Source organism: Tupaia chinensis, unplaced genomic scaffold (assembly GCF_000334495.1).
Source record: "Tupaia chinensis unplaced genomic scaffold, TupChi_1.0 Scaffold000126_2, whole genome shotgun sequence".
Classification (NCBI taxonomy): domain Eukaryota; kingdom Metazoa; phylum Chordata; class Mammalia; order Scandentia; family Tupaiidae; genus Tupaia; species Tupaia belangeri.
This window is the reverse complement of record NW_006159594.1, coordinates 1,066,097-1,086,436: the sequence shown is the minus strand read 5'-3', so window position 1 is coordinate 1,086,436 and position 20,340 is coordinate 1,066,097. Positions and strand designations below refer to the sequence as shown.

The following is a 20,340-nucleotide window of genomic DNA, read 5'->3' as shown; positions in this document are numbered from 1 at the left end:
ATTGCGGCGTGACCATCCTCCCTGGGGGGTGATTTCTCGCTTTCTGTCTCTCTGTCTCTCTCTGTCTGTCTGGTGAGCGCACGCGCCCTATAGTGAAAATCTCTCAAAAAAAAATAGACAAAAGAGAAAGGATATGATCTGAAAGAAAGCGAGAAATCACCCCCCAGGGGGGATGGCCACGCCGCAATCCCTTCTCCTCCATTCTCCTCTTAGGATCTTGGGCACGCACACACACACACCCGGCATGAGTTTTAAGCCACCAGGTCTGGGACGCGAACCGCTGTCGACTACGTGGGAGTCCAGCGACATAGCCATTAAGCTAACTGCTGGTTCCCCTCTTTCTCTTTCTGGTCAAATTAAGAAGAAAAAAAAAGAATAAAATAAAATCATTCTTAAAAAAAGACCCAATGACACTATGGAAGTCATCAAAAAGAAGGATCATCTGAGAAACTGTCACAGCTGAGAGGCCTAGGGGATCATGACGACATGCAGGTATCTTGTAGGGGATCCTTGACCAGAGAGGTCTGGTGGTAACAACACTAATAACAGGAAAAGCATCTCCATGGGTTCTTGGGTTTTCTGACTTCCATTCTTTGGCCACTTACATTGCACCCAAGGCTCCTCAGAGCTTCTCCTATCCACACTCTCCCCGAGTTTCCCAGGACTCGATGGCCCACGGGCTGGGGTGATCTTACTCCCAAGGCTTGAGTCACTACCTTTCTTCTGGCAACTTCCAAGCTCTGTCCCCTTCAGGTCACTGGTCAGCCAACTCTCTATTACACAGCGCCCCCTAGACGCCCAATTTAGCATGTGCAGACCCAAACTCGGATTCTCCCCAAACCCGCTCCTCTGGTTTCTGCTCTCGCTCGCAGCACGGGCAGAACTCGGCATCACCCCTGACTTCTCAAGGCTCGCTGCCAGTCGGCCCCTCAGTTCTGCCAACGCCTCCTGCCTAAAGCCTCATGGACTGTGTTCTTTCCATCCCCACGCCGGGCCCTCAACACCTGTGGGCTCCCTGCCTGCAGGTGTTCTCAGGTTTGTTCCGGCGCCCTTCCTTCTTTCCCGAATGTAGCAGCGGTTGACTTGGGAAAGGGGTCATGGGGCCTCCAGCCAGTTCCCTAACTCCTGTCCACTGTACGCCCTCGCCATAGTCCTTTTCTCTCGCTTGAGGTAGGTGTGCGCAGTGCGTGGGTTGAGATGTTTATTTACACATTTGTGTTTGAAATAGAAACACTAGGAATTAAGTGACTGAATTATCATAGCTACTTAAAGGTATAATAAGAGGCAAAATGTATTTTAACAGACATTAGCCCAGTTTTCTTCATTGTTCACAAGGACCTGAGTAATGACACAAGAAACACCTTTGAAAGTGGTGACGGGGACCTGAAGATGAACAGTTAGGAAATTTGAACCAAAAGTACGCAAAGAAAGGGTAGACTGAAATGTACTGATTAACGGCTCTATATTAAAAACGTAATAAGAAAAAAAAAGGACTTGCCTCCTCGAGCCAGCCAGGAGTCGAACCTGGAATCTTCTGATCCGTAGTCAGACGCGTTATCCATTGCGCCACTGGCCCTGAGACAACGGTGGCGACCTCAGCGGTAGTACTTCAAGCTTGTACTGCAGGGTTTCCTGGGGTGTGTAGTCTCTCAACGGAATTCTGCAGGCACACGAAGCATTCTGGGAAATTGAAGTTCGTCACCAGTCAGCCCCTGAGATTGGTGGCCTCGGGAGCCACGCCGTGCGTCACTCTGCAGCCCGCGGATTGGCGGGAAGAACCACTCCCCACCTCTCCGCCTCCAGCTCAGGAACCGTGAAAGACGCTCCGGTTGTTAAGGCGACTTGTCCCGCCTTCTGGAGGCCTTTTTCGGCTTTGTGATTGGCTGTTAGTATCAAGGAATCTCGGCGTGGACAACGCGAGGGAAAAGATGGCGGCGATGGCGGTCGGAGCTGCTGGTGGGAGCCGCGTGTCCAGCGGGAGGGACCTGAATTGTGTCCCCGAAATCGCTGACACGCTGGGAGCTGTGGCTAAGCAGGGGTGAGGGTCGGACCTCCGCTACCGCAACCAGGGGGCCGAACTCGGAGATGGAGAAGGGCAGGGTAGATGCCCGTAAGAGGCAGGGGTGAGGGGATCGGATAGGATGAGGGCGGGAGAAACCATCCTCTTTAGGGTGAGAAGCCTCGTCCCAGGAACGTGAGAAAAGAACTTATTGGGTGGTTATGTGATTACTGTGCCCAAAAGCCAGGGGATTTGATAAAGGGGCGTAATCGATTCCAGTACCCTGAAGGCTGAGATTATTGTCTGACAGTGGGAGGAAGTGTTAGGCAGCAAGATAGGGAAAAGGTTAATCTTGAGGGGAGTAGGCATGGGCAGTATTGGGCAAATCTGGATGTGACCGTCCTGGAAAACCGGTGACACCAGAGTAGAAAGAATTCTACTTGGCATAGATTTCCATCTTTTCTCCTTACTCATCTTTTCTATGGCTGTGTTTTGGGGAGAAAATTGAAGTACAGTGCAGGGGAATATGCCCTAAGAAGACTGAACTCAACAGCCCAGTGGGGTGACAAATGGCAGCTCAAAGGGCTGTGCAAAATCAAGATAGCCTAAATCCAGTTGCTTGGATCTCTGGGCACTGCTGCTCTCTTTACATGATGGTTCTGGGTCTGTCGCGGTTATAGGTTTGATTTCCTCTGCATGCCTGTCTTCCACCCGCGTTTCAAGAGGGTCGACTACGTGGGAGTCCAGCGACATAGCCATTAAGCTAACTGCTGGTTCCCCTCTTTCTCTTTCTGGTCAAATTAAGAAGAAAAAAAAAGAATAAAATAAAATCATTCTTAAAAAAAGACCCAATGACACTATGGAAGTCATCAAAAAGAAGGATCATCTGAGAAACTGTCACAGCTGAGAGGCCTAGGGGATCATGACGACATGCAGGTATCTTGTAGGGGATCCTTGACCAGAGAGGTCTGGTGGTAACAACACTAATAACAGGAAAAGCATCTCCATGGGTTCTTGGGTTTTCTGACTTCCATTCTTTGGCCACTTACATTGCACCCAAGGCTCCTCAGAGCTTCTCCTATCCACACTCTCCCCGAGTTTCCCAGGACTCGATGGCCCACGGGCTGGGGTGATCTTACTCCCAAGGCTTGAGTCACTACCTTTCTTCTGGCAACTTCCAAGCTCTGTCCCCTTCAGGTCACTGGTCAGCCAACTCTCTATTACACAGCGCCCCCTAGACGCCCAATTTAGCATGTGCAGACCCAAACTCGGATTCTCCCCAAACCCGCTCCTCTGGTTTCTGCTCTCGCTCGCAGCACGGGCAGAACTCGGCATCACCCCTGACTTCTCAAGGCTCGCTGCCAGTCGGCCCCTCAGTTCTGCCAACGCCTCCTGCCTAAAGCCTCATGGACTGTGTTCTTTCCATCCCCACGCCGGGCCCTCAACACCTGTGGGCTCCCTGCCTGCAGGTGTTCTCAGGTTTGTTCCGGCGCCCTTCCTTCTTTCCCGAATGTAGCAGCGGTTGACTTGGGAAAGGGGTCATGGGGCCTCCAGCCAGTTCCCTAACTCCTGTCCACTGTACGCCCTCGCCATAGTCCTTTTCTCTCGCTTGAGGTAGGTGTGCGCAGTGCGTGGGTTGAGATGTTTATTTACACATTTGTGTTTGAAATAGAAACACTAGGAATTAAGTGACTGAATTATCATAGCTACTTAAAGGTATAATAAGAGGCAAAATGTATTTTAACAGACATTAGCCCAGTTTTCTTCATTGTTCACAAGGACCTGAGTAATGACACAAGAAACACCTTTGAAAGTGGTGACGGGGACCTGAAGATGAACAGTTAGGAAATTTGAACCAAAAGTACGCAAAGAAAGGGTAGACTGAAATGTACTGATTAACGGCTCTATATTAAAAACGCAATAAGAAAAAAAGGACTTGTCTCCTCGAGCCAGCCAGGAGTCGAACCTGGAATCTTCTGATCCGTAGTCAGACGCGTTATCCATTGCGCCACTGGCCCTGAGACAACGGTGGCGACCTCAGCGGTAGTACTTCAAGCTTGTACTGCAGGGTTTCCTGGGGCGTGTAGTCTCTCAACGGAATTCTGCAGGCACACGAAGCATTCTGGGAAATTGAAGTTCGTCACCAGTCAGCCCCTGAGATTGGTGGCCTCGGGAGCCACGCCGTGCGTCACTCTGCAGCCCGCGGATTGGCGGGAAGAACCACTCCCCACCTCTCCGCCTCCAGCTCAGGAACCGTGAAAGACGCTCCGGTTGTTAAGGCGACTTGTCCCGCCTTCTGGAGGCCTTTTTCGGCTTTGTGATTGGCTGTTAGTATCAAGGAATCTCGGCGTGGACAACGCGAGGGAAAAGATGGCGGCGATGGCGGTCGGAGCTGCTGGTGGGAGCCGCATGTCCAGCGGGAGGGACCTGAATTGTGTCCCCGAAATCGCTGACACGCTGGGAGCTGTGGCTAAGCAGGGGTGAGGGTCGGACCTCCGCTACCGCAACCAGGGGGCCGAACTCGGAGATGGAGAAGGGCAGGGTAGATGCCCGTAAGAGGCAGGGGTGAGGGGATCGGATAGGATGAGGGCGGGAGAAACCATCCTCTTTAGGGTGAGAAGCCTCGTCCCAGGAACGTGAGAAAAGAACTTATTGGGTGGTTATGTGATTACTGTGCCCAAAAGCCAGGGGATTTGATAAAGGGGCGTAATCGATTCCAGTACCCTGAAGGCTGAGATTATTGTCTGACAGTGGGAGGAAGTGTTAGGCAGCAAGATAGGGAAAAGGTTAATCTTGAGGGGAGTAGGCATGGGCAGTATTGGGCAAATCTGGATGTGACCGTCCTGGAAAACCGGTGACACCAGAGTAGAAAGAATTCTACTTGGCATAGATTTCCATCTTTTCTCCTTACTCATCTTTTCTATGGCTGTGTTTTGGGGAGAAAATTGAAGTACAGTGCAGGGGAATATGCCCTAAGAAGACTGAACTCAACAGCCCAGTGGGGTGACAAATGGCAGCTCAAAGGGCTGTGCAAAATCAAGATAGCCTAAATCCAGTTGCTTGGATCTCTGGGCACTGCTGCTCTCTTTACATGATGGTTCTGGGTCTGTCGCGGTTATAGGTTTGATTTCCTCTGCATGCCTGTCTTCCACCCGCGTTTCAAGAGGGAGTTCACTCAGGAACCTGCTAAGAATCGGCCCGGCCCCCAGACACGATCAGACCTACTGCTGTCAGGAAGGGGTAGGGACCATCCCATATGCCCCTTAATTACTAGAGGCAGTAACAACTTCTGCTTTATCAGGGTCCTCATTCTCCTTTTCTGACTTGGATATATTGATTAGTCCCTGGGATATAGATAACTCTTGTTTTCTTCTTGCTTACTTGCTTAAAAGCCTTAGTTCTCTATTCTGCATCAGGCTATCTATCCCATACCTATGGTAGAAAAAGTCTGTGTCTCTTATCTCTACTTTCTATTCCCTGCTAAGAACTAGAAATTGAACAAGTAAAGTGCTGGACCTCATTCAGTCTTTGTTTTTCTTGGGTGGGGGAGTGCAGACTGGAATACGCTAATTGTGGGAAAGCTTTCTCCATGGATTCGGCCGGACTCAAAAGTGGAGAAGATCCGCAGGAACTCTGAGGCGGTAAGACTGCTTCACCCTTTGTCTCTTAGTTCCTAGCCAAAATGGGTACAGAGAATAGTCCCCCACCCCCTCATAATTTGGTAAATCAACTGATAATGCAATTAAAGCTATTTGGTTGTTAACTCTTAACATTTTCCTCTTGATCTCATTCCAGGCCATGTTACAGGAATTGAATTTTGGGGCATATCTGGGGCTTCCAGCTTTCTTGCTACCCCTTAATCAGGAAGATAACACAAACCTGGCTAGAGTTCTGACCAACCACATCCACACTGGCCATCACTCCTCCATGGTACGGCAGGGGTGTGCCCTTCCTTTTGTATGTCATGGTGGTCAGTCTGTGCTAAGTACCTTCTTGTGCCCAGCCATTCAGTGAAGGGTGCATTTGGCAAAACAGAAATATCAGTATTGCCCACCCCCATCAGAAAGTGGTATGGAGAGAGTTTCAAACATAGAATATGTATTTTTCCAGAAACTTAATAGCTGAAGTAAAAAAGATAGATATTTATTACACAAGGAAATATACATATATGTATATGAGATGTGGACATACAGTTACAAATTAGGGAAGAGCATATAAAGTGATTAACTTGAGGTATGGATTAAGATCTTTTTAACTGGGGGAAGCTTTCTGGACCCGATGAGTTCAAGTAGAGTTTTAAAAGCATATATGTTCGTGTACAGTTCTGGATGCGGGTACCCTTGGTGGCACCAGAGGACCTGAGAGATGATATCATTGAGAATGCACCAGCTACACACACGGAGGAGTACAGTGGGGAGGAGAAGACTTGGATGTGGTAGGTCTCCCTTTGCTGCTATACCAGGGCAGAGGGTAGGGTGACGGGAAGCACAGGGCAGAACCCTTAGGGAGGTCTCCTTTAGCTACGGTGATTGGTGGGCCATATGTATTAGGCTGTATTTTTCTGTTTTGACTCCGAACAGGTGGCACAACTTCCGGACTTTGTGTGACTATAGTAAGAGGATTGCGGTGGGTAAGTCCATGAGGGTCCTGGGACAGGTATCCCTTCTCTCACTTCCCTTAAAAATCAGGAGTCTTGTGTATACTGTACAATCCGTTACTTGCCCTGTGTCTCTTGCTCCTCTCCCTTTTAAAAAAATGCATAACTAATCTATTTCACCAAATTTTATATGACACAGGAACAGAAGGAATACCTGAGACCCAGGAAACACTCTATTTTTATACTTAGGTTTAGTGAAGAGATGTAGCTGTGTAGAAATGTGATTGGATAAAGGGTAGGGTCTAATCGTCATGGACTGGGGGTGGTGGAACCCAGTAAGGTCTCTGTTCAGATTCTTCTTGGCTTCCCTGTATAGCGTTCCTCTTTCTCACCACAGATAGAGATGGGGTGGGATCCCTTTGGAATGAAGGTCTTCAAGGGAGAAAGTGACCTTTTAGGTTTTATGGCTTACTTTGAGAAAGAGGAGTTTCTTTGACCTGCCTTGGGGAAAAGGAATTCTGGTTTCTATGACTTACTTGAGGGTATAAAAAGGAAAGGAGACAGAGAGTGAAGAAGATTAGAGAGATTTTGCTTCTGAGACCTTTCCTTCTTTATTTAGTTGGCAGTATTCAGCATGCCAAGGTGTTATCTTTTTTTTTTTTTTTTGGAGAGGTTTTTGCTATAGGGCGCGTGCGCTCGCAAGAAAGACAGAGAGAGGCAGAGAGATAGAAAGCGAGAAATCACCCCCCCAGGGGGGATGGCCACGCCGCAATCCCTTCTCCTCCATTCTCCTCTCGGGATCTTGGGCATGCATGCACACACGCCCGGCATGAGTTTAAGTCACCGGTCCAGGACTCAAACCACGGTTGACTACGTGGGAGTCCAGCGACATAGCCATTACGCTAACTGCTGGTCCCTGGGTTATCTTTTTTTGAGAGGATTTTTGCTATAGGATACATGCACTTAAAGGCCACACTACAACCCCTTCTCCTCCATTCTCAGGATTTGGAGGCATGCATTCACTCATGCCCGGCATGAGTTTGAAGCCACTGGGTCCCAGACTTGAACTGCGGTGGACTACATGGAAGTCCAGCAATGTAAACATTACGTCATCTGGTCCCCGGGCTATCATTTTCTGAGTCCCACATTCCCATGTTAGAAACTTCCCCAGGTAGTATCATAGTTAAGAAATTGGGTTGGACAGGAACCAGCAGTTAGCGTAATGGCTATGTCGCTGGACTCCCACATAGTCGTTCGTGTCCTGGACCCGGTGGCTTAAGATTCACACCGGGTGCGTGTGTGTACGTGCCCAAGATCCCGAGAGGAGAATGGAAGAGAAGGGATTGCAGCGTGACCATCCCCCCGGGGGGTAATTTCTCGCTTTCTGTCTCTAATGTCTCTTTCTGTCTGTCTGGCGAGTGCACGCTCCCTATAGCGAAAATCTCTCCAAAGAAAGAAAGAAATTGGGTTAGTGGATTGAGAGGTGGTGGTTCAGGTGGGCTTCCACCACCAAGGTCAAGCCTCTATATGATGTGAGCATTCAGGCATTAATAGGTATTTTGGGACCAGCTGATAGCATAATAGTTATGTCACTGGACTCCCATGTAGTTGACCATGGTTCAAGTCCTGGACCTGGCAACTTAAAACTCATGCTGGATGTGTGTGCGTGTGTGCCTAAGATCCTGAGAATAGAGGAGAAGTGATTGTGGTGTGGTCATCCCCCTTGGTGGATGATTTCTTTCCAGCGAGCACATGCCCTATAGCAAAAAATCTCTCTTTAAGAAAATAAATATTTCAGTGGAAATCAAAGAACAACAAAAGCTAACGGTTAGAACAAACTACAAACTCAGTTTTTAAGCTGAGAGGCAGCCAGTGGAGGAGAATTCTAGATGTTGGGCTTAAAGCACCTTCAGATAGAGTGAGGGCAGGCAGTGGCAGTCTGATAATTTCCTGGTTTGCAGTTTGCATCATGTGTCCCAGGGAACTTTCTGAGGAATCTGTACAGTATCAGGCATGAAGTCTATTCATACAGAGGCTGTTGCATTGATTTATTTGAAGTCTATATCAGGTCATCTACCTTCAGTTTGCACGGCTTTAGAACAAAGATAATCTTGGGCCGATTGATTAAGGGCACTGGCCGACAGTAGTTCAAGTCCCAGACCTGGCGGTTTGCTTTCTCACTTTCTCTCTCTGTCCCTCTCTGATAAAATTAAATAAATAAGGTTAAATAAAATAATTCTAAAAAAATGAAAAAAGAAAGAAAGAAAGAAAAAGAAAAAAGACAATCCTGATTTTAATGATTCTAAGCCAAATAGGTGGGAGAAAAAAATGCACATATTATTTGGAAAGTTATAGCCAGAAAATGGAGAAAACTGGAAGAAGCCAGGATCTAGTCCATAGTTCAAGTAGATGATAAATCCTTAAAAACAGTGAGCTAGAGCACCAGCCAGTGGCATGGTAGTTAAGATGCTGGATCCCACATGGCCAACTTCATGGTTCAAGTCCTGGACCCAGTGGCTTGAAAATCATGCTGGCGGAGAGGAGAATAAAAGAGAAGGAATTGTAGTGTAACCAACCCCCTACCCTTGCTGGGAGGTGATTTCTCACTTTTTGTCTGTCTAGTAAATGTGTGCCCCATTACAAAAAAAAAAAAAGAAAAAAACATCTAGAATCTAATAATGGGTACTCTGTAGTGCTCTTCTGAAACAATTTTTTCTCTGTATAGTTAACCCCATTTCTACCAATCACTATAACTAATTTGTTTGCTATTTAAATATAAGTTTAGTCTTTTTAACTTTGGCCTGATTATATACTTATATAAGTACAGCAGAAATAGTGACTGACAACATAGGCTCTCTTCAGATTTGCTTTGCTAGAGTTGCATTTCAGGAGTAAATTTTAATTTCTATAGGGTATGCATGTGCTGACTGGAGACACAGAGTTAGGGAGAAAGCACTCCCCATGGGGGACAGCCACGTTGCAATCCCTCCTCCTCCACTTCTCTTTTTGGGATTTTGGGCATGCACAGATGTGTGCTCAGTGCCTTTCTCAAGATGCCAGGTCTGGGACTCAAACCGTACACATGCTCTTGTGGGATCCAGCTGCCTTAACCACCATGCCATGGGCTGACCCAGGGAGAAACAGATTTTTATTGAACTTATGCAAATAACTATATTGCCATAAAAGTAAGAATACTCACTGGTAATAAATGAATTCTGGAGGGACCAGGTAGGGAGAAAAAGTAAATGCCTCAATTCTCTTCACAAAGGTATGTTTTCTCAGATTGCTGTAAGCTATAATAGCTTATGAGAAGTGTTAGCTTAAATCTGGAAAATAAAACATTTAAAATAAGAACTACCAAAATTTTCAAATAAGTCATAAAGGCATTATCTTCATGCCTTGTTTTTATTTTTAAAAATCATTTATTTATTTATTTAAATTTGACTGAAAAGAGAGGGAAAATGAGAAATCAAGCTGCCAGGTCCTGGATTCGTTGGCCAGGTGGGAGTCCAGTGTCTCAACCACTATGCCACCTGCTGGCCCCACATACCTTGTTTTTAAAAAGAGGAGTTAAACACAAAGAAACAAGGGCTTCTTATCTGGTAGTGGTTGACAGTCCCTTTCTCTTTTCTCTTGTAGCTCTTGAAATTGGTGCTGACCTCCCATCTAATCATGTCATTGATCGTTGGCTTGGGGAGCCCATCAAAGCAGCTATTCTCCCCACCAGCATTTTCCTGACCAATAAGAAGGGATTTCCTGTTCTTTCTAAGATGCACCAGAGGCTGATCTTCCGGCTCCTCAAGGTGGGTGGTAGGAGGGGTCTAAAGGTGGTCATGCTGTACTTTTTATTTACATATGTATTATGGAAATAAAATGTTTTTCCTATGGAGCTGACTCTTCCTCTCGGGTCTCTGGAGAGCAATTTTAACAAAATTGGGTATTTTTAGAGCAAAAAGGCAATGTCGGTAGGAGTCCCAGAAACTTTTCAAAAAGAACTAGATGTCATGGGAACTTTGTGAGTTTCATTTCGGGAGTTACAGCAATGATCCATTGATCCATAAACCAGGGTGATGCTTGTATTTAATAAGGGCTTTGTAAATTCATTAATGCCTCATGCTGTTTTTGTTGGTATTAGGGTACATACTGAAGAACTGTTGGTCTAGGCCTTATTTTATGGTGGGGCTCTTTGGCCATAAGACCCCAAATCTCAGAGTCTTGATCTGTGGGCTATATCTGATGTCTGATCTCTGGCAGTTGGAAGTACAGTTCATCATCACAGGCACCAACCACCATTCAGAGAAGGAGTTCTGTTCCTATCTCCAGTACTTGGAATACTTAAGCCAGAACCGCCCTCCACCTAATGCCTACGAACTTTTTGCCAAGGGCTATGAAGACTATCTGCAGTCCCCGCTCCAGGTGGGTCTGGAGGACATTGAGAGGAGGGAGGCAGGGGTGGGAAACATCCCTCAGGAGTAAGTGTCCCCAAATCCTAGCGAGCTCAGGAGGTAATGGGAAGTTTTTGTCAGGAACTGGGTGGCTTACTTTGTCTTTTTCCTCTCATTTGTCAGCCACTGATGGACAATCTGGAATCTCAGACATACGAAGTATTTGAAAAGGACCCCATCAAATATTCTCAGTACCAGCAGGTACAATGGGGGCCCAGGCTGGGGAAAGCACAGGTCGGGACATCTGGGTGAGGATAAGAGTATAGCCAGGAGATCTCTCCTTTTCCCAGGCCATCTACAAATGTTTGCTAGACCGAGTTCCAGAAGAGGAGAAGGATACCAACGTCCAGTGTTTTGCCCAGGGACTGGCATCCCTACTTCTCCATATGCCAAATTCTCTTTGACTCTTCTCCCTTCTTAGGGTACTAATGGTGCTGGGAGCAGGCCGAGGTCCCCTGGTGAATGCTTCTCTGCGGGCAGCCAAGCAGGCTGACCGGCGGATAAAGCTGTATGCGGTGGAGAAGAACCCAAATGCCGTGGTGACGTGAGTAGTGACCTGCCTACTGGGACGGTTGTCTCTGTTGTTGACTTTCCTTAACCTCCCTCCACCTGTACCATCTTTTTCAGGCTAGAGAACTGGCAGTTTGAAGAATGGGGAAGCCAGGTGACAGTAGTTTCTTCAGACATGCGGGAATGGGTGGCTCCAGAGAAAGCAGACATCATTGTCAGTGAGCTCCTGGGCTCCTTCGCTGACAATGAACTGTCACCTGAGTGCCTGGATGGAGCCCAGCACTTCCTAAAAGGTACCTCCAGGTTGGGGCATATCAGGGAGGTGATAATGGGTGGGGTAGCAACCTCAGAGAAGGTTCCAGACTTTAGGGGAAAGTGGGCTGGCACTCTCATCCAGGTTTGAGAGCTGCTGCTCTGCACTGCCTCTGCCTTGAGCAAACGAAGTCGTCTGCTTGACCCCAGTTCATATCTATAAAATGAAGGGAAAGTAGGGAAAAGGAGACTAGAGCAAAGAGTCTTTTTAAAAAAATAATTTTTTAAAGAGAGATTTTTGCTATAGAGCACATGTGCTTGCCAGAGACAAAGAGAAAAATACAGAAAGAGAAACCACCACCCCACCCCACCCCATGGTTGATGGCCACGCCACAATCCCTTCATTCTCCTCTCAGGATTTTGGGTGCACATGCCTGGCATACTTTTAACCCACTGGGTCCAGGACTCGAATTGGTCAGCCACATGGGGGGGGGTTCCAGTGCTCTAACCTCTTTTCATGAGGTCTGTGATGTCATATATTCCTTGAGCTTAGCTTTCACCAGTAACATTCCTGGGGCTTTGTGACCCCACAAATGTTAGAGTATCTTAGATTCCTTCAGTTCTAATCTTATGTGACTCTGTAAATTAACCTAGAAGTGGAAACCCCATTGATAGGAGCTAGGAGCAGGCTGGCCTGCCTCTTCTTGCCCTACCCACGCCAGCCTTGGTCTATTTTTCTGTGGGAAGTTTGAGCCTTTAGCTCGTGCAGACAGACTGTTTCTGTCCCCTGGGAACTGATTTGGCCCTCTTGCTGTGTAGATGATGGTGTGAGCATCCCTGGGGAGTACACCTCCTTCCTGGCTCCCATCTCCTCCTCCAAGCTGTACAATGAGGTCCGAGCCTGTCGGGAAAAGGACCGAGACCCTGAGGTAAAAAGCCACTGTCTTCTGGAAGGAAGTGGTACTCTTTAGACTGCTTCCTTTCCTGTATTAGCACCAAATATTTTCTAACTCTGGAGAAGAGGAAGATGTGAAGAAGTTGGGGGGGTGAGGGAAAGTGATTACAGTGAAACTAGGTTTTTATCATTTTTGTATCTCTGAGGCTTGAATTTTTTTTCCTGGGGAAGCAGGTGCATTTTGTCTGTCTCCCAGCTCTTGCTCTTTCTCTCTCTCGGGACAGGCCCAGTTTGAGATGCCTTATGTGGTACGGCTGCACAACTTCCACCAGCTGTCTGCACCCCAGCCCTGTTTCACCTTCAGCCACCCCAACAGAGGTAGGATCCTATGGCTCTCCTCTGACTGCAGGGTGCGAACTCACTCCTACTTTCTTCTTTCTCTGTCCTGAGTCTGCCCTATCTTGGTTCCCCGTTGTGGGTCTTGCTTGTCTTTACCCAAGTTGTCTCGGGCTTCTGGTCCGTCTCATGCACATAATTCTTCCCTGACAGATCCTATGGTTGACAACAACCGCTACTGCACGTTGGAGTTTCCGGTGGAGGTGAACACAGTGCTGCATGGCTTTGCAGGCTACTTTGAGACTGTGCTGTATCAGGACATAACTCTGAGTGAGTCTGGGGCAGCGAATGGCAGGGTTTGAGGCATGGTGCCTGTGCAGCTTATGTGTATGTTTCATCTGGATTCTTGGGGAGTCAGTAAATGGCGATCTTCGATGACTCATTTCCATGAACACAAAAGAGACCCTTCTCAACGGAGGCAAAGGCACAGTCCTGGAGACCTCAATTTTTTCATTATTTTGTCCACACAGGTATCCGTCCAGAGACTCACTCTCCTGGGATGTTCTCATGGTTTCCCATCCTCTTCCCTATTAAGGTAGGAATCACCTTTAAGACACTAGGTTAAGAAGTAACTTTTTCCGTAGCATGCTGTCCCTTTTCTTCTCCCAGGATGGCCCTCGACTATGACCCATGTGTTCACATGTTCTTGGATCCCAGGTGTAGTGCTGGGATTATCTACCTGGCCGTCTTATCTGCTCTGGTTACTTTTCTGCCCATTCTACTTTGAGCAAGAGTCATCTTTTTTAAAACTCAAATCTGACTTCATCTCTCTTTTGCTTCAAACCCGTCAGTGCTTTCACACTGCCCTTAGGCCAAAGGTCAATATCCAGAATATTGTTTGTAAGGCTTAGTATGATCTTGTTTTCCCTGTCTTCCACCTACTGTCTCCTTGCTTACATTGCTTCACCTGTGCACTTTTAGTTCCTCCAACACCCCACTTTCTTTCCTGCCTTGGGCTTTTTGGCACACCTCTCTCCTTTGCCTATAAAGTTCTTTGCTCATCTCTTTGCCCACCTAACTTATTTTCCAGGTCTCCCTAAATATTTCTATTGTCAGACAAGTTTTCCCTGACCTCCAGATTAGGTTAGCATTTTTTTTTCTTTTTAAAACAATTCTTTTTTTTTTTTTAAACAATTCTTAAAATGAAATCTTAATTAATAACAATTCTCCTTTTTTTTTTTTTAAACAATCATTGTATTTATTTATTTATTTGACCAGAGAGAGAGAAAGTAAGAAAGCAAGCTGCTAGGTTGAGGACTTGAACAGCCATGTGGGAGTCTAGCACCTTAACCACTATACCACCTGCCAGCCCCATTAAAAACTATTCTTTTAATATGGTGTGTGCATGGGGTCAGCAGGTAGTGTGGTGGTTAGGGTGCTGGATTCCCACATGGCTGACCACCGTTTGAGTCCTAGACTTGGCAGCTTGACAACAAGCTCTGTGTGTGTGTGTGTGTGTGTCCAAAATCCCTGGAGGAGAATAGAAGCAAAGTGATTATAACATGGCTATCTCCCTTGGGGGGGTGATTTTTCACTTTCTTTTTGTCTTTCTCTCTATATAGTATGTGCACATACCCTATGGCAAAAAACTAAAAAGGAGAGAAAACAATAGGGTGTGTGTGTGCACACCAGAGAGAGAAAGAGAGAGGGAAGGTGAGAAAGCACTCCCGTGGTAGGATGGCCAGGATTGCCATGCCTCAATCCCTTCTCTTCTTGGGTTTTTGGGTGCACACACATGCGCTCAATGTGATTTTCAATCTGCTGGGTCCGGTTCTCAAACTGCACAGTCAACCATGTGGGGGTTGAGCTGCCTTAACTGTCATGTCACCTGGCTGGCTCCAAGTGTTCCCTTTCAGAGGTGCTTTCAGAGCCCCTGTATATGTTCACAGCACTTAACATACTTTTGATTTTGATTATTTGTTTAACGTGATTGTTCAGTGTTCTGATAGACTTCAAGGAAACGTTACCATTTTCTATCCACACCTACCTTAATACATTTCCACATACAGTTCATTAACTCTACCCTGAACCTCCCTGTCTTCTTACAGCAGCCCATTACGGTGCGTGAAGGCCAGACCATCTGTGTGCGTTTCTGGCGATGCAGCAATTCCAAAAAGGTGTGGTATGAGTGGGCCGTGACAGCACCAGTCTGCTCTGCTATTCACAACCCCACAGGCCGCTCGTACACCATTGGTCTCTAAGCCTGTGTGGTCTCAAGAGCCTTGGAAGGAACTTCAGGCTGTGTTCCTGTAGCAGAAGATGCAGCACGTCTGTGGGCTGTGATTCCCCTCACCTGTCAGAGAAGAGCATTTCAGTCTGCTTTCCTACCTTACATCAGAGTAGGCAAGGGATAAGAAGTAATTGCAGGGCTCATGCCATCACGTCTGTGGAGACCTCAGGTCAGGGCATGAGGAATTAGTGTTGGATCTGAAGCTACACCCACAGGCACCCATCCTCAAGAGCTTCCTGGAAAAGCCCTGAGAACATGTGGATTGAATACATTTTCAGCCCTTTCTTGTTCTTGTTTTGATGGTTTTGTGTAAGAGGAAGTACAAATAAAGTAAAATTATGGCGCTTTCCTGCTCTACCCTGCTTGCCCCCTGCCTCTGTTTTCCCACACCTCAGTAAGACTCAAGCATACTCAAATCTGTGTCCTTATCCTATGTAGGACCCAAATGGGCCTGCTTTATTCTCTAGTTAGGAAGATGAGTGATGATGCCTGGGCTGCTGGATACAGGTCTTTTGCCCAGGTTTAATGACCCTTGTCTATTAGGCTTGAGATTAGGCTTTTTCTCTAGGGAAGAGGCCTAGAGTTTGCTGCCTTGGAGGCAGATGGGATTGTGACTGAAGCAGCTTCTCTTCTGCCTTCCAGAGCATCTGTATTGCCAGCTCACTTATTACCACTCAGGAGAGAACCTGGTAGCTATACAGGCATCTCAGGAAGAAGCTACCTATTTTGTTTGAATAAAGTCACAGCAGGGGGTGGGGGGAGGGCATGGTGACGCCCACCCTATCACAGAGTTAGAGTTTGAAGTTCTGTGAATTCTTAGTCCTATTTTCCATTTCACAGGGGAAATCTGAAATTAGTACAATGACATAATGTTAGCATCCTAATCAGATCTGGAATTTAAGTACTCTGACTCTGGCTCTCATATGCGCACATGCACACACACACACACACACACACACACAGACTTCAAAAAGGTTGTGGAAGGACCAGGAATTGCCGTAATGGCTATTTTGCTGGACTCACACGTAGTCAACCATGGTTCGAGTCCCAGACCCGGTGGCTTAAACTCACCGGGTACATGTGTGTGTGTGCCCAAGATCCCAAGAGGAGAATGGAGGAGAAGGGATTGCAGTGTGGCCATCCCTGCTGGGGTGTGATTTCTCCCTTTCTGTCTCTCTGGTGAGTACACACGCTCTATAGCAAAAACCTCTCAAAAAAAAAAAAAAAAAAGTTTATGGAGAGGCCTGCAGTGGTGTGGTGGTTATGTCGCTGGATTCCTACATGGCTGGCCAAGGTTTGAGTCCTGGACCTGGTGGCTTGCTTCCTTACTTTCCTTTTCTCTCTCTCATAAGATTTAAAAAATAATAACAAAATTAATTCTTTTTAAAAAGTTCATAGAAAGTGTAATTAAAATATGAGTTTACTTTGGTACAAAAACAAAAAACTTGCTCTTTGAGGGTGCATGCAAAGAGACAAAAGAAAAGGCACTCTACTGGGGATGGTCAAACCACAATCCCTTGCCTCCATTTCTGCTGCCAGGATTTGGGGCACACATGCACACATACAAATGCTCCCTCTGTTTCTCAAGCCACAGAGTCTGGGACTCAACTTGCACATTTGACCTTGTAGGACCCACCTGCCTTTACCACCACTAGCTGGGCTTTAAAACTTTTTTTTTTTTCCCCTTGGCCAGAGGAACATGTACTAGCCAGAGAGAAAGAGAAAGCAACCTCCAGGCAGATGATCATGCTGCAATCCCTTTTCCTCCATTACTCCCTTCTTTCAGAATTTTGGATATCACATGCACCCAGTGTGCTTTTCAGGCTGCTAGTCTGAGATCTGAACTATGCAGTTGCCCATGTGTGATCCAGTAACTGACCACCAAGCCATTGTGGCTGGCCTCAGTTTTTGGGCTTTTTTTGCAATCAGCATTTCCCATGAATTTAAAAATTTTTCCCCTTTATTCATGATAGAGCACATGTGCATGCACATGAGAGAGAGGGACATCCTCCAGAGGTCTGGTTTGCCATAATAAGTGCAGTCTGTTGGATCCTGGACACTGATGACAGTAGGGGATGTGAACCAAGGTTCCTCTTGAGCAGAGCATTACCACTACACTGCAGATCCAACCCTCTATGAACTTTTTAGGAACCACTCCTACGTATTTTTGGCAGCAACATTATTGGAATCTCTGGGCGGGGGGGTCCTGGAAGCTCTTGGAAAGTGAAGAGGTGGACATTATTTCCTCAGAGAGAAAGAGAAAGCAACCTCCAGGCAGATGATCATGCTGCAATCCCTTTTCCTCCATTACTCCCTTCTTTCAGAATTTTGGATATCACATGCACCCAGTGTGCTTTTCAGGCTGCTAGTCTGAGATCTGAACTATGCAGTTGCCCATGTGTGATCCAGTAACTGACCACCAAGCCATTGTGGCTGGCCTCAGTTTTTGGGCTTTTTTTGCAATCAGCATTTCCCATGAATTTAAAAATTTTTCCCCTTTATTCATGATAGAGCACATGTGCATGCACACGAGAGAGAGGGACATCCTCCAGAGGTCTGGTTTGCCATAATAAGTGCAGTCTGTTGGATCCTGGACACTGATGACAGTAGGGGATGTGAACCAAGGTTCCTCTTGAGCAGAGCATTACCACTACACTGCAGATCCAACCCTCTATGAACTTTTTAGGAACCACTCCTACGTATTTTTGGCAGCAACATTATTGGAATCTCTGGGGGGGGGGTGTCCTGGAAGCTCTTGGAAAGTGAAGAGGTGGACATTATTTCCTTTATTTCAGGTTTGGGCGCTGAGAGTACTTCACTGGTCAAGTTTACTTTTGCAGTTGTGGGGGTTGAGACCTATGGGGTCGGGTGACGGTAAAGGCAGCGTGTGAAAGACAAATCGGGCCCGACCTGCGTTTCCGGGTCCCAAACACTAAGGTCAGGAGGGAGTCATGGCTGTGAAGAACCCGCTTAGGATGGACGTGTGGGGTCTTGCATCCTCATCGTGAAATAAATGTAACTACTCCACATAGCTCTCCCGGGTAAGATCTTTGTGACGCCCTCCGCAAACTAGAATAGAGACGGCCAGGATGCATACCTACCTCCCTGCTAGCTCCGCCCATGGCGTTGGCCTAGACGGCAAACACGCTAATCGACTGGATGGGATCTTCACTTGTCCTCGATTCGGTTTCCCCCGCCTTCCGCAAGTCTTTCAACCAATAGGAGAAGGATGGGCAGCTACCAAAGGACTCTTGCACTTACCCGGAGTCCCTGAAAGACGAGCCAATCACGGGCAGGTAGTTGCTAAGAAACATTTGAGTGTGGCTCCACCCTACTAAGGGTGTTAGCCAATGAAAACCTGTACTTTCGACTGTTGCCGCGAAACCAGTAAAATTAGTTCCACCGCCTGTGGCCTGGCGCATGCGCAGATTGGGATTGGGGAAGGTGCTGGAAGACCCCGGGAGCTGCCGCCATTTTGCGGGAAGCGGAGTACCTCTGGCTGCAGTGCTGCTTTTACCGCTGCGACTCTTAAGAAATAGCTGAGCTTCGCGCCCCCCCACAACACAGCCAAGGGAACGGAGAGAACCGGGACCCCCCCTGCGGGGACCCGGAACTGGTGAGAAGCCCCGAAACCCGGTTGCCCCGCGACGTCACCTATGCGTGACGTTGCCGCACGGCGCCTCCCGCTGACGTCACAGGCAGAAAATGGCGTCATGAGCGGAGCCAGGCAAACTTAACGTTTTAAAAATTGTTTGTAGCTCATGTTGATCTGGAAGTGTTTGCTACTTAAATGTAGCCCACTGGCTTGACTTTCTCGACGGGCACCCTCGTAGCTATGCCCAGTATCGACAGAGATGCGGTTTCAAATGTGCTCGTCTCTTTCCAGGTCCCCACAGCCGTGACGCTTAGGGACTCCCATAATGGGAAGGGAGCATAGACCCTTAAGAGGTCACTTAACGATTGGTTTTCAGCCACTGGTGCCGCCACTCAGAGAAAAGGGAATTGAAAATTCCTTCTCAGAATTTGAAGACTTAGGTTCCCTCACAAGGCCAGTATGACCTCTTTGAATTTTGCCCTTTTAACCCTTGACCTCGCATTTCGCGAGTTTATGAGGAGGCCATGTAAGAAGACTGACCGCTGGGACACTGTCTTTTGCGTAGGTGGTGCTGTCGATTATAAGTTGTAGCCATGGCTCCTTACACGACCTGGGGAGGGCAGTCCTTCTAGCAATGTTTTTATCGTTCTCATTGTTCCTGTTCTTAATTAAGCTGCCTTCAGTTTGGAAGTGTTTGTGCCCAGCTCAGTGACCGGACCCAGGAGATGGAGCTACCACCCCCCTGGGACTCCAGCGTTTGACGAATTCTTCCTGAACTGGGTTGACAGTGACTCTTCACTCTCCTCTGCCCCTACAGCAGTGGAGTCTACTTGCTTGCTTGGGTCTTGATGGTGCAGTGATGAGGTCTAGTCATTGCCATGATTGTAGGCCTCTAATGCAGTTTTGGGAGCAGGGATGAAAAGATATACTGTCATGTATATAGAGAAAGTAATGAATGGACCTTGACCCATAAGTTAGGACACGGGAGAGAATCTGAAAATGCCTAGTGTTTAGAAAACACTGCTCGTAGGACATGTAAAAAGACACACGAAACCCAGGGAGATTGTTGTTTTTAAATTGGGTGCTATGTTGTATATGTCTCTGCTTACATAGGTTGATTCATTTGTTTCTGAGTGAGAATTTCATACACAGAGGCTCATTAATAGAGGATTGTCAATTAAGTAAAAGTCTTTAAGCATATATTAAGTTACCCCTCACATGTGCTAGCACTCAGTAGTGAGCAAGTCTTGAAATCAGCAGGTTTTCTCAATTGGGGAGAAAATGGCAGACTAAAGAATAAAAGAGTTTATAATACTTAGAATATTTGTATAAATATAGCAGTCAAAATAATAGGAACAGTTTGGAAATCAAAAACTTTTATTTTTGAAGCCATTTTTCTTTTCTTTTTTTTTTTTTTTTCT

At 46.9% G+C, this 20,340-nt stretch overlaps 2 protein-coding genes, 1 long non-coding RNA gene and 2 other non-coding genes across 13 annotated transcripts in view; 2 read left to right on the top strand and 3 right to left on the bottom strand.

Moving 5' to 3' along the window:
- Window positions 1-1,503: 1,503 nt before the first annotated feature.
- On the bottom strand, window positions 1,504-1,576 carry TRNAR-ACG (transfer RNA arginine (anticodon ACG)). The gene has a single exon. It is a non-coding gene; the product is annotated as a tRNA-Arg (tRNA).
- Window positions 1,577-1,892: 316 nt separating this feature from the next.
- On the top strand, window positions 1,893-15,681 carry PRMT5 (protein arginine methyltransferase 5). 5 transcript variants are annotated; one of them, XM_006144493.3, is made up of 17 exons: window positions 1,893-2,038; window positions 5,121-5,239; window positions 5,555-5,640; window positions 5,795-5,929; window positions 6,322-6,434; window positions 6,580-6,629; window positions 10,236-10,399; window positions 10,851-11,012; window positions 11,165-11,242; window positions 11,332-11,390; window positions 11,463-11,585; window positions 11,669-11,844; window positions 12,623-12,732; window positions 12,983-13,076; window positions 13,248-13,364; window positions 13,565-13,629; window positions 15,143-15,681. In XM_006144493.3, the coding sequence occupies exons 1-17, from the start codon at window positions 1,929-1,931 to the stop codon at window positions 15,293-15,295; spliced, it is 1,914 nt and encodes a 637-aa protein (XP_006144555.1). In that variant the 5' UTR covers window positions 1,893-1,928; the 3' UTR covers window positions 15,296-15,681. The 5 variants fall into 5 exon arrangements, with proteins under 5 accessions (XP_006144555.1, XP_006144560.1, XP_006144557.1 ...); XM_006144495.3 differs by lacking the exon at window positions 1,893-2,038 and adding an exon at window positions 3,591-3,613; XM_006144494.3 differs by lacking the exon at window positions 1,893-2,038 and adding an exon at window positions 4,363-4,479.
- LOC102471208 (uncharacterized) lies at window positions 3,940-15,127 on the bottom strand. The gene is made up of 3 exons (XR_333983.2): window positions 15,082-15,127; window positions 9,796-9,922; window positions 3,940-4,121 (listed from the first exon to the last, which is right to left on the bottom strand). It is a non-coding gene; the product is annotated as an uncharacterized LOC102471208 (long non-coding RNA).
- Window positions 3,945-4,017, bottom strand: TRNAR-ACG (transfer RNA arginine (anticodon ACG)). Its single transcript has one exon. It is a non-coding gene; the product is annotated as a tRNA-Arg (tRNA).
- A 2,831-nt stretch (window positions 15,682-18,512) lies between the features above and the next one.
- RBM23 (RNA binding motif protein 23) overlaps window positions 18,513-20,340 on the top strand; it is a 12,323-nt gene continuing 10,495 nt past the window's right edge. Inside the window, exon 1 of one of the 5 annotated variants that reach the window (XM_027770302.1) lies at window positions 18,513-18,940. Coding sequence is in view for 2 of the 5 variants with exons in the window: in XM_006144489.3 (XP_006144551.1) it covers window positions 19,245-19,372 (128 nt within the window). In the remaining 3 variants the exon portion in view is untranslated. The other 4 variants (XM_006144490.3, XM_006144489.3, XM_006144488.3 and 1 more) reach the window with 4 other exon arrangements.